Source organism: Microchirus variegatus, assembly GCF_963457635.1.
Source record: "Microchirus variegatus genome assembly, chromosome: 18".
In the NCBI taxonomy this organism is placed as follows: domain Eukaryota; kingdom Metazoa; phylum Chordata; class Actinopteri; order Pleuronectiformes; family Soleidae; genus Microchirus; species Microchirus variegatus.
This window is the reverse complement of record NC_139819.1, coordinates 12,122,407-12,139,526: the sequence shown is the minus strand read 5'-3', so window position 1 is coordinate 12,139,526 and position 17,120 is coordinate 12,122,407. Positions and strand designations below refer to the sequence as shown.

The following is a 17,120-nucleotide window of genomic DNA, read 5'->3' as shown; positions in this document are numbered from 1 at the left end:
ACAACATTCAATAACAGTGGCCCAAAACAGTTCCTGGTAAGAATTTTAATTGCAGTTGTCCACACTATTATTTATGTAATTTAAAATAAATGTCTGTTTTTTATATTAAAGGTGCCGTATGTAAGAATGTGGCCAAAAACGGCTACTACATTCAAATAAAAATACCAAGGTCTTTTAGGTTTCGTTTTCTGACGTAACTGGCAACCCGTGGTTGCTCGGTAGCTGAGACTCTACTGACTGCAATGATTGGTAGACGGCGGTAGGTGGCGCCACATGCCAAAACATGATTTCAAAACATAACCATGATTTGCAGTTTGCAAAAGATTTTTTTTAATGCAAATATTTTACGTATACACGTATACACGTGTATACACGTATACACGTGTATACGTGTGGTTGTTTTTTTCCCCATTTTTTGTTCTCTAGGCCGGCCCCCTATTGACCCACAATAAATGCACATTGGCCCCCAGCTCATTTGAGTTTGAGACCCCTGGCCTAAACAAAGGTGTTATCCCTAAACCATAACCACTTAATGCACAGCACTATCCTCAACTTAACCACAATTCACATCTTTGGCCCTAAACTTAACCAGTTCCTCATTAGGACCAGGTTTTGGTCTCCAAGTGGACTGCTGGTCCTGTAAGATCAGTGATTTATGACCGAAAAAAAAAATTGCTTATATATCAATTTGCTAAGTATTTACTTAACAACTGTATGCAGTTGCATTGACTTACCTGTGTTTCTATTAGTTTTCTTTAAAGCTTTTTGTGATGTTTTCCCACTATTTCCACTCTTATTGAGTATATGATGTGCTGAAATGTAATTGGAAAACAAAAAAAATTATCATACTTTAAAAATAAATAATAACAGAAGGAAAATTTGACATTGAAGGTAAAACTGTGAGACAGAAACATGCACCATTCAATTCACCCTCAACTTTTCAAAATGTGCTTTATTTGTACAATATAAATGACAATAGTAAAGTGACACAAGTCCAACACTGTCTTTATGGGATGTTCATGGAGCTGTGTGTCAGCCAGCACTGCATTCAAAACAAAACAGTTTCTTTTGAGAAGAGGAAGAAGAAAAACGTGCAGCGTTTGTGCTTGCATGCTGTTGAGCTCAGAAATATGAGAGCTGAGTTGTGCAACTTGAGGAGGCAAGTTAAGGAGATTAGTTTGGTTCAATATTTGTCATTTGTTTTACAGAAAAAGCAAAAGTTTAAATAGAATCAGTTACTGGCAAATACAGACTGAGACACAAAACACAGCTGAACACTCCAGCAGGAAAACAAAATAACACGTGCCTGTTTGTCAAAAGAAAATCTCCAGAGTTTTAGGTTTTCTGGCAGCATTAAAAGGTAGAGAATGTTCTTTGCATCAGAATCGGTGCCAGATTTTCACTGAGTTGCCACATCATCAGTAGCATGATGTGCTTTTGCTCCATCTTGTGGCCGAAACTTAAAAAGTCTACTTTAATCAGCTGGAACTTGGGACAGGAAAATGCTCCTATGTAGATTTAATTGCTGGAACTATATATAATGGGACTTGTGAATGAGGAAACCATATATCAAATGGTGATTAATAAACTCAAACCAAAAAAAAATAACGTTTAGAAAACGTTCCCTCAGGGTTATGAAGAAGCATAACGTTCCAAAAACGACACACAGCGTTTCCATTCGGTTGTATTTTGGTATTTTTTAAATAACTAAATAAGTCTCATTCAATTGCGCCATGTGTTTTACCCCTCAAAAGTAGTTTCACATAAGATTTAAAGGTGCATTATGTAATAAATCTAAAGCAACTGGCCATAAAATCCTCCTAATATGTCACAGAGACTCAGGAATAATGTTCATAAAACAAACTGAACTCACCAACAACAACAGTACAGCCAAAATATTTGCATTAAAAAAAATCTTTGGAAATCATGTTTTGGCATGTGGCGCCACTTACCGCCGTCTACCAATCATTGCAGTCAGTAGAGTCTCAGCTGCAGAGCAACCACGGGTTGCCAGTTACTTCAGAAAATCTAAAAGACCTTAGTATTTTGAATTTGAAGGTAGTAACCGTTTTTTGGCCACATTCTGTGTGGCCAAAAGTGTGACGTTGATGTGAAATGTTCTTTTTTGGTCTTTGGAAATCACACATAAACTTTGGAAAGACATTAACTCCTTTATAGTATAGTTTATATAATAATATAGTATGTCCTTTTCCTCTTCATCACACTGATCTTACTTGCCAAATTCCACATTCACAAATACAAATTCTTAAACAAAAAGCCACATTTCTTGGTGCTCAAGACAGAAAGAAAGAGGTACTTTTCAACAATTACTTAACAAAACTGCTAAAGCTGCTAAAACTATCAATATATGCACAGTTTTTGGCGTATTTACTTGACATATAGTACAGTAATCTTTATTTACTGTCTTTTTTCGTATCATTTAAATCAATTAAATCAAAATTAAATAAAGTTATTAAGAAAGTGGCCTCAGATTGTTGTAACTCACTGTGGATATAGAACAAAAAAACCTGACTAAAAAAAGAAATGAAAGAAATAAAAACACACATTAGTTTAATGTATTTATGATGTGACTTATAGGTTTACAGTATAAACATATATACTGAATAAGCACTGGATTTTCACAATAAAATAATTAACCACAAATGTGTATATATCCTCTGGGTGTCTGCCAAACTTCATTGGGACAAATTATTTTAAATAGTATTTTACAATATTTTAAACAAAAACAGTGTTCAACAATAAGGAGTTCACATATATGGACTGGTTATCTTTAGTTAGCATCTTCAGAGATTTTTTTTAAAGTAGCCAAAGAAGGTTTATTTTTTCCCTTCTTATTTTTATGAATATGAAATACGATAATATTTATGTTTACCACCATTAGGCAAAGCAAAATTTGATTCTTATTTTTTTTTAAAAAGGGGGAATATTGATCCAACCGAGATTTCCAAAATTGCATTGTGATGCTAATATGCTATTTTCCCTCCCTGTGGCGAAGGACAGATGTTTGGACCTTCGCGGCTGCCGTAGCAGCAGCAGCAGGAGGGGGGAGGAGGAAGAGGAGGAGAGCATGACTGGTCCTTTGACGTGTAATATTTCCGTGAGGAGACGATGAAGGAGTAGCAGCGGTAGTAGCAGCAGCAGCAGAGTGTAGCTCGACGCATTAAACTCAAAACCTAGCCGGGATTTACCTGTGAATCCCGGTCAATAATCTCGGGTTGACGGGAGTTGACAGAAGACAGTGTCCCTCGCTGTTTCCCCCCCGCCTTCCTCCCTGCCTCCAGCTACAGTCATGATCAAAGCCATTTTAATATTCAACAACCATGGGAAACCGAGGCTTTCGAAATTTTACGAGCATTATGTGAGTAACGTGGTGCCTTTTTGTTTTATTTACCCTACGACACGTAGTTGTCTTCATTTCCGTGTTACTTTTTTCATGCTTTTTGGTTTGTTTGTGTGGTAGACTTGACATAATTCTCAGCTCGTGGCTGTGGCGATAGTTTTCTTCCCATTAGAATCAATAGAAAACATTGTCGTCAGACAGTTGGAACTTCACATGAATGTGCTGTTGTCTCTCTCTCTCTCTCTCTCTCTCTCTCTCTCTCTCTCTCTCTCTCTCTCTCTCTCTCTCTCTCTCTCTCTCTCTCTCTCTCTCACACACACACACACACACTGGTCCTGCAGCCTGTATACGGTGTCATTGTGCGAACCACACTGTCCTTTTAACATATGAATAATTAAAGATGTGCAAGTCGAAGCCAGGCGATCACGTTCCCGTGTGTGAGCTCGTCTGTCCAGCTATGGTGACCAGCAGTGCTGCTACTGCTGCTGATGGCGATGATGATGATGAATACAGTTTAGTGAGTTCACTTGTTTTTGTGTCACATGACTTCAGTAACGCCCTTGTGATTGACTCGTGCTCACATCAACCTTCCTCTGAGTCAGTCCAGCTTTCATTGACTGTTGGCATCACTTACTGCTGCACCACAGGAACAGAGACAAGAAGAAGAAGAAGAAGAAGAAAAACACACACGAGGAAGCGAGTTACAGGTGGCAAATGGCAGGTTATGTAATAACCTTTGCAGGACAAGCTGTGTTTGCTTGTTCTCATAATTCAATTGATACATCAAGCTTGGCTGCCCGTTTCTCCTTGTAAAGCTCCAGTGTGTGGCATTTAGGTGGGACACATTATTATTGTAAGCCTTCACAGTTGACATTGGCAGTATTTACCATGGGTTAGGGTTAGCCTTTGAGTTCTTACAGCATCTAGAACAGGGTTTCCCAAAGTTTTGATACCTGAGAGCCAATTTAGGAACCCAACATTGGACTGAGGGCCGCCAAAGGAAAAAAACGGAAAGAAATCTCATTTGTAATCATTTTAATGACCAGATTGCAGTTCTACAGTTTATACTTATTGGTCTGTATCCAGTAATGTCCAATAAACATTTAACAAACTTAAGCCCAATTTATACTCCTGCGTAAAGTGCTCTGCGTAGGTTACGCAGAGCCCTCAGCGTCCACGCAGAGCCTGTCAGAGAGCCTCTCCGTCGTCTCCGACTGCACGAAATATTTTTTAAGTGTTCGTCACTCCGTCAAGGGACAACGGAGACGGCAAGAGCTGCGATTGGTCCTCAGGACAGGCCGAGCGAAGCTGCTCTGTGCCGGCTCACAGTGCGCACCAATCGTTCACAGAGGCGGAGCTGATCACCGCCGACAACGTCGCTGCCAAACTATAAATGCGTCATATCTTGATACACACAGCACAAGTTTTGACTCTAAATGGCCAATTTCTCGCCTCAAATTATCTTAAAACTGCGTTCCGTGACACAGAAAAGTGAGAAACGGCCACTGTTCCAACAACAACAGTCTTTCTCTCTCTTTCTCTCTCGGACGCCATTGCTCACTGTAGCCAAAAGCACATCAACCTTACGCAGCAACCCCTACTGATCGGGCGGGAAATTGCAGCGCGTATCCGTCCATGACGCAGAAGTATGAAGTGGCGTGTGGTCTCCGTGGTTACGCAGTCGGATAACGCATTACGCAGTTGGAGAAGTATAATGTGGCCTTTAGTAGCTCCTGGATTAAAACTATCAACTGTAATTCATTGCAGGCCGCGAGAAATGTTTCTGCGGTCCCCCACTGGCTCGCGGGCTGCACTTTGAGAACCAATGATCTAGAAGTACAAGTGGAATTAAGCTAAATTAGATTTACAATTTTGAGGGGATCCTTGGACAATCTTAATCCCTGTTTGGGGTCCATGGCCCTGATAGGTATGTGAATCTTTGAGTGTCTCACAATTCGATTCGGTTCCAATTCTTAGGGTCACAATTCGATTCAAAATCGATTCTCGATTCAAAAATTGATACAGTGCATACAGTTTGTATACGATAATGTGATTTTTAAATAAACTGATTCCACTGATGTGATCACACAAAGGCAAACTTAAGACAAAAGTTAACATTTATTCATTCAAAACAAATAAAAACTTACGTACTTTACAAAAAAATAACTTAGGTTAGGCTAGCTGCCTTTTTCTTCCAGAAGTTACAAGAATAAACCTTACACAAATAACACAAACTGGTGTTTTGTGTGGTTTTTCAAAATAGAAACTTCCCAAAAAAATTGATTTTTGAAGTTTATGAATCGATTCAGAATCGTGATTCTTATGTGAATCAATTGCTCGGTTTGAGGCTGTCTTTCCAAACAGGACAACATGCTTTATATGAGAATAAACTGCCGCTGTTGAAGAAATGCCACTCACAAGGAAGTGAGGCTTTTCTGTCACCCCAATCAGCTGACTGTTGTGGGTCTAGCTCCGGCCCTGAAACACTGTTCAACAATGTTGGAGAACCCCATGTATGGTAGGGGTGGGTCCTAAATATTGATTTGTTGATATATCGTCGTCCTTCCTCGTGCAAAATACCAATACTTCTATCGCTAATTGATGTCTCCTCACGATGGCGCTGCTCAAATGAATGAGGGAAAATTGGGCAGAAGTTACCTGGCCGAAGAAGAGGGAGTTTACAGCAGGATAAGGACGGAGAAAGCTACGTTAAGAGATGCCCCGTCCACGTTCAAAACATAGACTTTATGCACTTTGTTCTCAGTGTTGTGAATAAATAGAGAAATCCTGCACTTTTAACTTTTCACAGACCTTTTGGCGTTCTTCAGTTAGACTGACATGGGGATTTATCGCTATATGATTATCATCACATAATCGCTGTATCGTGATATTATCATCTGTTACAACGGATTATTTTGTCAGTGAAGCAAGCAAATCCAAACACATATTTTTTTCACACGTAATATCTTTGCATTTTTGCTTTATTGATCAGGGATTTGTTGACATTTTACACACTCATTAATCAATAATGTAAATAAGCTTTAGCAGCAGTATACAGTAGCACCTGTCCTCCGTGTTGCCTAATCTCAGATGAGGCGAACACACACCGATGTATTTATATTCGAGGATTGGAATTGACTGGATTATAAGATGCCTATGCAGATGCCATCTGTTATATGAGAAGCTGAGTTGTCACCTGACTGGAAAGATGTAACACTTTGCACTGATTGCTTGCTAAGTGCTGACTTTATTTAAGTTATTTACTGTGTTTAGTGAGTCTGTGCATTACTTTGCTGTGTGTTCTGCTGATTTGTCGCTAAGCCTGCTGCCGACGGAAGGAGCGGCAGAGCTGATGCTAACAGCCCAAGCCTCTGTCCAATTAAAGTCACGAGAGGAGGGTGAAATATTGATACACACAAAATCTTGTACCTCATAAATATATGTAGCATCAGTGGTTGCTCTGCCAGCATCAATGAGGAAGTAGACCGCATGTGAAATACAACACGGCCTGTGTTTCTGTTAGTTTGTGGTTCTGCAGCTGTAATGTGTACAATCTGAATATAAACATGGTACAAATTGTTTGTAATGTAGTTGTATGTAGCTATTAACATGATCTAATATATCATGTACCTTATTAAACACTTGCAATACCACTTATATGCATTGTAAAGGTAAGGACAAGTTTATTTTCTGGATTTTTTGGCTTTTATAGTGAGTGTGAGATGGAAAACACAACATTAACTGATACATTTAAATTTAAAGGAACGTTTCTGGTACGGACAACTTTTGTCCAGACGAGGACGCCCAAGTCTGTTAAAACACGCAAACAAGTTTTAAAGATGACACTAATTTTGTTCATTTGTTCAACTCCCAATGTATTTAAAGGTCCCATATTATGCAGAATCAACTTTTTTTTATCATTTATATCCTTATACTTGGGACTCTGGAGGTCCTATCAGTCTGCAAAGTGTGAAAAAAATGACTCACTCATGTTTTTGTGGTCCTCTTCAGTCTAAGTACAGGAGATAAAACACGCGATGTTGACTTCCGCGCTCACTGGGACGTCACAATGTGCTAAATTCCTGGAATTGTTGTCTTGCGGAGCTCCGCTTTGTTCTGTGGCGGTGCCGGTGAGGGCAACGGTATCTGAAAATCGGAAAGTTCTATTCTTGGCTCCACAGTGCAGCAAAGAGTGCTACACACACTTCCAGCCTCAGAGGATGTATCTGTCCAGTGGATACATGTTATATATGACGGCAATGTGCCTGCTAGAGCCTGCAAATGATCACTTTTCCAAATGCTAACTGCTGTTAGCTCCCAGTAGCCTCTGTGGCTGATGTCATTTCCTGTCTCTTTTTTTAAAAAGAGATACGACTAAACAGAGCGTTCTGAACAGGGCTGTTTTGGCAGGGTGATTGAACTGCTGTGGTGCTTCATCCTTATGGTATTTTGACCAAAGCATGTCACAGACATGTTCATGAGGACACCACGGAACTAGGTTAACCTGTAGAAATAGGGTATAATATGAGACCTTTAACCATTGTTTTTGTCTACTTTTATAAATTGGAAGCAAAAACCATTATGATTTGAAATCGATTGAAACATGTTGTTGGTCTTGTAGTTGTGCTGTCTTTTGTTACTCTGACCCTCATAAACTGTCAGTGGTCTAACCCCCTGCAAGTCTCGTGCTGAAAGTCACATGACTGATGTAGCCTTCCAGGCAGCTGCATACAGGACACACTCTTCTCTCCTTGTGCTCAGCGAACTGCTATGGACTCTGACAAGTCATTAGCACCCTGTGGTGATACAAACAGCGCGAGCTGCACTGGCCATGGCTTTGTTTCTCGAGGTTGCATCTAAAACCTACACATGTTGTGTTTTTATCGCCTTATTCAACCTAATGCAGCAGACTTGAGTTTTTAGTGAATGGTGTCAAACAGGTTGAAGGATATTTGAGATCTTATCTCTAACAAAGAATAAGATTAGCCTGCCTTGATTTAGTTTGTACAATGAAATCATTGCCTGTTGGCACGAGTGTATGTTTAAACATGGGGAAAAAAGCACATGAATCATGATGATTTTTTTTTTTTGTGATGCAGTGCAAATACACATGGCTCACTGGAAGCAATTATGTACAAAAGCATCACATAATTTACTGTCATCTGCTTGTTTAAGCGTCTCTTTTCCCTCATTCGTCCTGCAGAATGAAGACACAGAGCAGCAGATCATCAGGGAAACCTTCCACTTGGTCTCAAAGAGAGATGAGAACGTCTGTAATTTCCTTGAGGGTGGAATGTAAGTTATGAATTCCTTTTAAAGTTAATAACCGGTGGAAGTAAACATCCCATGAATTCATTTCACTTCATAAAGGAAAGCCCAGAGGGCTTTGTGAATTACAGCCCGTAGTAACTGTGTTTGTAGGTCATTTATCATTCATGAATGAGTAACGGTGTTGTTTTACCCACTGCATTATTACTGGCATTATTATACTTACTTAAAGCAGCTTTTTTCTAACTTAAAATAACAGATTTAAAATCATATCATGGAACACTGATGTGAGAGGGTGAATGGCCCTTTATGTTTATGTGATGAGCAGCACTGTGAGACTTTATGACCCAGGTTACACACTGATGGAAACCTAGCTTATCACTCAAACTGTAAGCTCCTTCCTAATATTCCTCCTATTCTACTATAATAATATTCATATAACATACTGAACTCACCAACAACAACAGTACATCCAAAATATTCGCTAAAAAAATCTTTTGCGGCCTGCAAATCATGTTTATGTTTTGAAATCATGTTTTGGCATGTGGCGCCACCTACTGCCGTCTACCAATCATTGCAGTCAGTAGAGACAACCACGGGTTGCCAGTTACGTCTGAGCTACAATGGCGGAGAAAACGAAACCTAAAAGACCTCGGTATTTTTAATTTGAGTGTAGTAGCTGTTTTTGGCCACATTCTTACATATGGCGCCTTTAAGTTAAGTTAAGACTTTAAGTTATTAAAAATATCTGCTTTAATTGCGGGTTTCCGTAAGTGTCTTTTTATACACTTTTTTTTTCATTCACACAAAAAAACTAATAAAAGTTTCAAGCTTGTGGAAAAGTTGTTGCAATGATAAAAGGGTAGGTAAGAGAAGAGTACAACATTCCTCGACTAAGTGCAAAAAGCAAATACAGATGGAAGCAACAATGAGTCCAGTGTAAAAATGTGTGATGCATTTAAATGGTTTTGCTTTAACACTTGCTCACTCTGCACACATGTAAATTTTACAGAGACAATGGTTGATGCATCAATCCCAGTGATTTATGGTTTTGCATGTGACTGTTCAGTCAGGAATAATTTGACTAAATATCTGTGTGTTCCTCCTGTTTCAGGTTGATCGGAGGATCAGACTACAAGCTGATCTACAGACATTATGCCACATTGTACTTTGTGTTTTGCGTGGACTCCTCAGAGAGCGAACTAGGAATTTTAGACCTGATCCAGGTAACAGTCAATGAAATCACAGTGCACTGTATTAATTTCACTGTACTTCTATAACTATCTATGTGCCATGATCTATTTAAATTCTCACAAAATCCTTCTGTTTTCAGGTATTTGTGGAAACGCTCGACAAATGCTTCGAGAATGTCTGTGAACTTGATTTAATTTTCCACGTAGACAAGGTAGGAAATGTCTTCAAATCCGTTGATAGCATGTATTTAATATATTTGAACATATAATGATAGAATTTTTTTCTATTTAGATAAATTGTAATATTCTTCCTGATATATTGTTGCACATTTGTGTTGCTAGCGTAGCTTGCTGTTGTGTCACAAAACAGCTAGCTACGCTAACAACACAAATGTTTTCATTTTCAATTAGCATTAGCATAGCTAGCTGAAAATCAAGACACACAGACGCAACTTGCTTTATAGATAGATAAACGTTGAAGGTTGAAATGTGAGGATTTTCTGCTTTTTTGTGATAAATAATAGCAATAAAAAGTGTCTTTTGTCTGCTGGTTATACAAAATGTATCAGTATAAGTACAACTTTTGAATGTTTGTTTATGGGAATAATTGTCAGAGTAACCACAGATAAAAATAACCACTTATTTCAGCCCTGTTGTAGTTGGTGATGATTAAACATACACTGTTAAAATGTTATCCTTTTCAATGACTTTTCTTAGGTACACAACATTCTGGCAGAGATGGTGATGGGCGGCATGGTCCTGGAGACGAACATGAATGAAATCATCACGCAGGTGGATGCTCAGAACAAAATGGAGAAGTCTGAGGTAAGTCGGACCCGGCCTGTCCCCCTGTATGTGTATGACTTGATTCTACCACCATACTCTATTAAAAGTATTGTATATAGTATGCAGGCATGTGTGTATGCTGCACCCTGCATGCCAATCTCCAGTGAAGTTTGTGGATGCTCCCTACCTACTCTTGAGTGTTTGTGCTCCTCTTTTGGCCTCTCCTCGTGCTGTTGCACTGCTCTCTACTCAGATCAAGACTCAGCATATTCTCTCTCTCTCTCAGTAAAAAATAATAATCAATATCACAGTCATCATTTTATCATTACTATGCAGACTTAATTGTACCATTGTCTAATGCATCTCCAAAATCTGTGACTATTGTATCTCCCATTTCCTTTTCAATTTGACACACGGCAACCCAAATGTGTTTTTTTTTTTTGTTTCTTTTTACATTCTCGTTATATCAGAGGAGAATGTGAACTTTATACACAGTTATACATGTTGAAATAACTGCTTTCCAAATGTGTTTTGTATTCAGTGTCCTTGCTGAGACATTTTGTTCTGTGCAAGGACATTGCTTTGCTTTCCGTACAGCATCTGCCAGCAGATAAATATCCACTCACCTATTGGAGAGTTTTAATCAGACAGACAGCCAGAGACAATTTCATGAAATCCTTTCTGTTCTACATAATATAGATTTTCAGCACTGAGTGAACTAATGATTTGGTTTTGTTTTTGAATTATTCACAATGCACTGCACCGATGTCTAATGTTTACACACTGTGGAAATGATTTAGATGAGACCCTCTTACTTTTAACAATCAAACCACTGATGGGACGTCTTTTGTTGACCACATAGCAGAGACAATGGTTACACTGTTAGTTGAAATGAACTGTGTACTGTAATGGTGAATTTTGAATTTTGAAGGTGTCAGTGTTGCACTCTCTCTAACAATCTGAGCTGCAATTGTGTGCTTTTAACAGAATTTTACCTTTTGGATTGATTTTCTGTAAGCAAAGTCTACAATCATCATAGCTGCTCTGTCTTTTCCCTCTTGGACCTACCCTAGACCACAATGTCTTCTCCACTCTGATGCTAATTCAAAACAACGCTATCCATTACAAGGAGGGAGCTGTTCTTTAATTCAATCTGGCAAAGTCTGATTGAGTGGTATTAGTATTTATTTTCAAATTGCTACTTCCTTATTTATCTTCCCTTTATTTATTTTGCTAGTGGGAGAATCATACGATTGCTTGTGAGTTTACAGATGTGGTCTATGATTGGTCCTATCATTTTTTTTTCCTGTGGCGAGAAACTGTAATCACTTTAATCTGCTTTAACATTCCTCATTCCTCTTTTTTCCTGACCCTGTCTAGTTCTTTCCATTCTTCTCTCTCTTTGCAGACGTTTATCTTTCAGTCTACCAGGCAGGACAGGTAGACACAGGTACTGCTAAATTTACAACCAAGTACTGTAACCTTAACTGAAGTTTACTCCTCCCCCCCACAGTCTTTTCACATGGCCCTCCATGTAACAGTAAACTTACTTCACTAACATATGATAGGAATATTTCATGGCAGACCCAAAAATGTTCCAGGTTTTGTCCTAAACTTGTGCAGTTTAGTTTGTGGTGGTGCATTATTTGGATCGTCATCTTAACATTTTATCCATCCCATGTATTTTAAAGGGAGGCTTTTACGACAAATAATGTTGATGATATAACCTACAATTTGAGGGTTAGGAAAATGTTATTAAATTATTATTATATTACCATACCATAACATATTTTTCTTTCTGTTATGCTTTCCCCTGTTTTTATCTGCAAGGCTAGTAGTACAACATTTTGAAAATAAACACACTCACATTTGCTTTGATTCCAACACTTAAGTAAATTGATATTACTCTCATGCCTGTATGTTAACTAGATAATTAGCTGGAGCAGCAGATTAGCTAGTTTAGGTCATTAATTTTTTTATCTCTTTACTTTTTATGCCTGAAAATGAGGACAAAAGACTAGTTTGGCTTCATCAAACCTTAATATCATCAATCATCAACCATCACTTCTTAAGTTAAGTTTATGAATTGGATTTATCCAATTTATTTAACTCATAACTTGTTTGTGCCTGGTCGTGGAGACATAGTTACCAGTAACGGAGGAACAGTCTGGCACATAATCGTCAATTTTTTGCTTTTTGCACATTTTGTAGAAATTGAACAATATGTTAATTAATTTCAGGTGCTAACTGTTTTGCTGCTTCTCAGTCTTTATGCTAAGTTAGCGAGCTAGTTGTTGGCTGGTGTTGGATATAGCGTTTGTCCCGTATATCTTCTTGTTTTAACTTGGGTAGAACAGCTTATTTTCCAAAATGTCCATTGTTTCTGCTAAACCATATGTAGCTTAAAGCGAGCTAGCTGTTGGCTGCCGTTGGATATAGCGTTTGTCTCGCATATCTTCCTGTTTTAACTTGGGTAGAACAGCTTATTTTCCAAAATGTCCATTGTTTCTGCTAAACCATATGTAGCTATAAGCGAGCTAGGTGATGGCTGGCGTTGAATATAGCGTTTGTCTCGTATATCTTCCTGTTTTAACTTGGGTAGAACATCTTATTTTCCAAAATGTCCATTGTTTCTGCTAAACCCTATGTAGCTAAAAGCGAGCTAGTTGTTGACTGGCGTTGGATATAGCGTTTGTCTCGTATATCTTCCTGTTTTAACTTGGGTAGAACATCTTATTTTCCAAAATGTCCATTGTTTCTGCTAAACCATATGTAGCTAAAAGCGAGCTAGCTGTTGGCTGCCGTTGAATATAGCGTTTGTCTCGTATATCTTCCTGTTTTAACCTGGGTAGAACATCTTATTTTCCAAAATGTCCATTGTTTCTGCTAAACCCTATGTAGCTAAAAGCGAGCCAGCTGTTGGCTGGCATTGGATATAGGGTTTGTCTCGTATATCTTCTTGTTTTAACTTGGGTAGAACAGCTTATTTTCCAAAATGTCCATTGTTTCCGCTAAACCCTATGTAGCTAAAAGCGAGCTAGCTGTTAGCTGGCGTTGAATATAGCCTTTGTCTCGTATATCTTCCTGTTTTAACTTGGGTAGAACATCTTATTTTCCAAAATGTCCATTGTTTCTTCTAAACCTAATGTAGCTGAAATGATAAAACCCTTTTAGACGTCTATTGTTATTCTACAGGAGTGAAAAGTCTCATTAGTAATAAGTCAAATTTCTATAAATAGAAGCTACTGAAATATTCAAAAGAAATAAAAACATAATGATGGGAAGGATCTAAAATTCAAATTGGTCCCACATAGTTACGAGATAGGGTTCTGTGAGGCTTTAAAAGACTCTCTTGACTTGCACTGATCAGAGCACCGAACCACTCTTCTGTGTTTCACAGCTGGTGTTACTATTTCTGTACATATGAGTCACCCAGCATTTCATTAAAAACTCCACTATAATGGACTAGCACAGTAAGGCCTGGAGGCAGCCTGCTCTGAGGCAAAAAATATCACATAGGCTCAGTCCTGAACACTGATCCCATTTGCTGAATCAGCATTCCTCAGTGTTAAGCCACGGTCATCTTTCCACCAAACACAAGCTTCCTTCAGTCTTGGCAAAACAAGGAATGTCCATTAGACAAATGGTCCATTGGAATAACCTTGTGAAAATTAGTAGATGAATTTACATTCCAGACGCACTGTGTGTCAGATCACTGAATTATTTACAAGGATATTCATTTGGGTGCTTTCCATAGAGAGGCAAAGGATGTCGTTTGCCAATTCCTACTCCTTCTGGTCATTTTTGGGTCTGGCTGATTTAATATTCAGTTGGGGCCATCTCTAACCACAGTGATTCTCAAATGTCTGCTTGCACCGAATCACCACAAGGCTAACCTACCTTAACGCCTGCATCAGTTACAGCTTCATATTGAGATTCATTGTGCTAGAGTGAACTAATTCCCCAGTCCCTGAGAATAGGTCTCCCATTGTACTTTAGACAACCTCTTCATGTCATCAATAGGCAGCACTATAGATGTGTAACTGGCACAGTTCTCTTGTCCCTCTCCATTCATAAATATGTATTCAGACAGAAACATGTAGTTATGTGTAGTCTTTCCAGAGTTAATGCAACCCACCAGAGGTACAGTATCACTTCAAATATTATGGCTAAAACTTACTTGATGTTGATATGTATGTTTTTGTTTTCTTTCTAAATTTGACACACACACACACACACATTCTGGACATACCTTTCTTTCCAAACATCTTTTCGCCTTCACATTTCGGTTCTATATTTATTTCCTGCTTTACCAGTTCTTTCCTTGCATTTTTTTTTTTTTACCTTTATTGTTCCTCAAGAGTCCGGTGGGTTCACACTCCATGCAATGCTGCATTTTGTCCATCAATGAATGTTCAATACTGTACATAAACAAAAAAAAAACAATGAATGGCCTAGTACAATCTTCACAGTTGGTTCATAATTGGCTCTGGTTGTGATGTAAATCATTATAGAACATAATGCATGTGTGTTTGAAGCTCTGAAGGCATCTGAATGTACATTTGCACATGACGTCCGTCCTCGTAGCTGTCAGTGCTTTTGCATTTTGTCAACAATTGACTGTTGTCTGTCCAGTACATTGTTTAGCATTCTCTGTGCGTGTGTCCAATGTTCATGTACAGCGTGTTTTCGATCTACTTGCTTTGTATCTTATCAACCCCCTGTGTGTTTTGTGTGTTTGTGTGTGCGTAGGCCGGCATTGCAGGAGCGCCTGCTCGTGCTGTATCCGCTGTAAAGAACATGAACCTACCAGAAATGCCCAGAAACATCAACATTGGTGACATCAGCATAAAAGTGCCAAATTTACCCTCCTTCAAATAGTGGCAGTGAGATCCTGAGCCTGCAGATGTCAGCCAATGTTTACTACGATGCAATCTGTTTACCAAAACCTCAAATTATATAACTTTTATCAAAATTAATACATCTTGAAGGTACTGTGTGGTTTGACACTCCTTGTTCTGGTGTTATCGCTTTGTTTCTCCTTATAAATTGAAATAATGTTTGACACGATTTGTTTTGTTTTTCTGTTGGAAGGAAACTTTAAGTATTTATTTATCAGTGGTACATTCCTACTGCCTCGCTGGAGGTTGGTCCTCGACATTCTGCTGCTACAGTCCAGATCTGTGTCACTTTGTAACTGAATTTTTTTTTCACGTATGGAAGCGTTTACTTAAAAGGAGCAAATGTGACAGGTAAAGGGTTGGAGCAGTCTCTTTGGCGTAGTTATTCCAGGTTTGAGAATAAATCAGCAGAGGATATTAAAACGCAACCATTTCAAATACCAAGATGGAGCAAGTCTGCTACAGTATTGACGTGATATGTCATAGCTTGATTGTAAAATCAGTGCGTATAATAATAAAAACAACATTATTATATTGCCGTGATACAGAATTATGAAATATATATGCTGAAATTATTTTTTTCTTCTTCTGTTCTTGTTTGTATGCAAAAATATTTTTAAATAATTTATCAAGTCTTATCAAAAATGATTGGTTAATTTTAATTTGTGCATGAGCCTTTTCTCTTTTTTTCAATGTAATAAACTGTCAAAAATTATTGTTTGTGTTTGTTATTTCATTATCACTCTAACGGCCGTTCAGACAATATTTTACAACTATTAAAACAGTTTATATGCCGTCAGGGGATAAACGGAAAAACAATATCATTGAAATGCCACAATCAAATCTAAACTGATTACTATGGATTTCAAAAATCAGAAAAACAGAAAGTGACCATTGAAGAATCATGCATTATTTGACAGCAAACATTCAGGATGTAAATTGGTCAAAAGTTTTAAGACTCCAATATTTCTAGTGCTAATTTGAATGTAAAACACTTGCTTTCTGTTGTATTTGATATATTTTACCCTGGTTTATCTGTTGGACATTTTTACTTCCTGTTTTCATCCATTTTAATGCCATTATTATAATTGATGACATTGTGCTGTTTCAACTGTGTCCAATTGAACTTTTCATGATATAGATTGTTTTTCCTAAGGAAGTTAATTATTTCCACCTGTTCTGTGACAACAGGTGCAAATTAGGGCTCCTAAGTTAACCCTTTAAGGCCTAAGCCTATTTTGTAGGGGCTCAAAAAGTGCACACTCATAATGAAATGAGTATATCTCTGCAACCGCAAGGTATATTTGAATACTTTGGGTGTCATAGTAAATAGAACACTTGTGGGATTTGCTTATATGTGTAAATATCAGAACGTGTGACTGGTGAAGAGTAAATGAAGATGGCACACACATTTTTTTTTAATTCAGGTTCGCCTGAAAAAAGCAATTCCAAAAATGAACACCAGATGGCACAATTGAGCTGTCTCTCTCCATTGGCCTGTCTCTCAACGAGGGATGGGTCTATAAATGATTGACACCTGTGGCGTCCGTTTAGTACCTGTACCTATCCCAGGCACCAGGTGTTGTTTGAGATTTGGACTGTGTTTGCCAG

General features: G+C 38.3%; 1 protein-coding gene across 2 annotated transcripts; it reads left to right on the top strand.

Annotated features, from left to right (window-relative positions):
• Positions 1-3,136: 3,136 nt before the first annotated feature.
• On the top strand, positions 3,137-16,106 carry ap3s1 (adaptor related protein complex 3 subunit sigma 1). Of its 2 annotated transcripts, XM_083904444.1 has the most exons (7): positions 3,137-3,379; positions 8,565-8,656; positions 9,744-9,855; positions 9,963-10,034; positions 10,540-10,647; positions 12,017-12,058; positions 15,361-15,489. In XM_083904444.1, the coding sequence occupies exons 1-6, from the start codon at positions 3,311-3,313 to the stop codon at positions 12,050-12,052; spliced, it is 489 nt and encodes a 162-aa protein (XP_083760570.1). In that variant the 5' UTR covers positions 3,137-3,310; the 3' UTR covers positions 12,053-12,058; positions 15,361-15,489. The 2 variants fall into 2 exon arrangements, with proteins under 2 accessions (XP_083760570.1, XP_083760569.1); XM_083904443.1 differs by lacking the exon at positions 12,017-12,058 and having other exon boundaries at positions 15,361-16,106.
• The last annotated feature ends 1,014 nt before the right edge of the window (positions 16,107-17,120 follow it).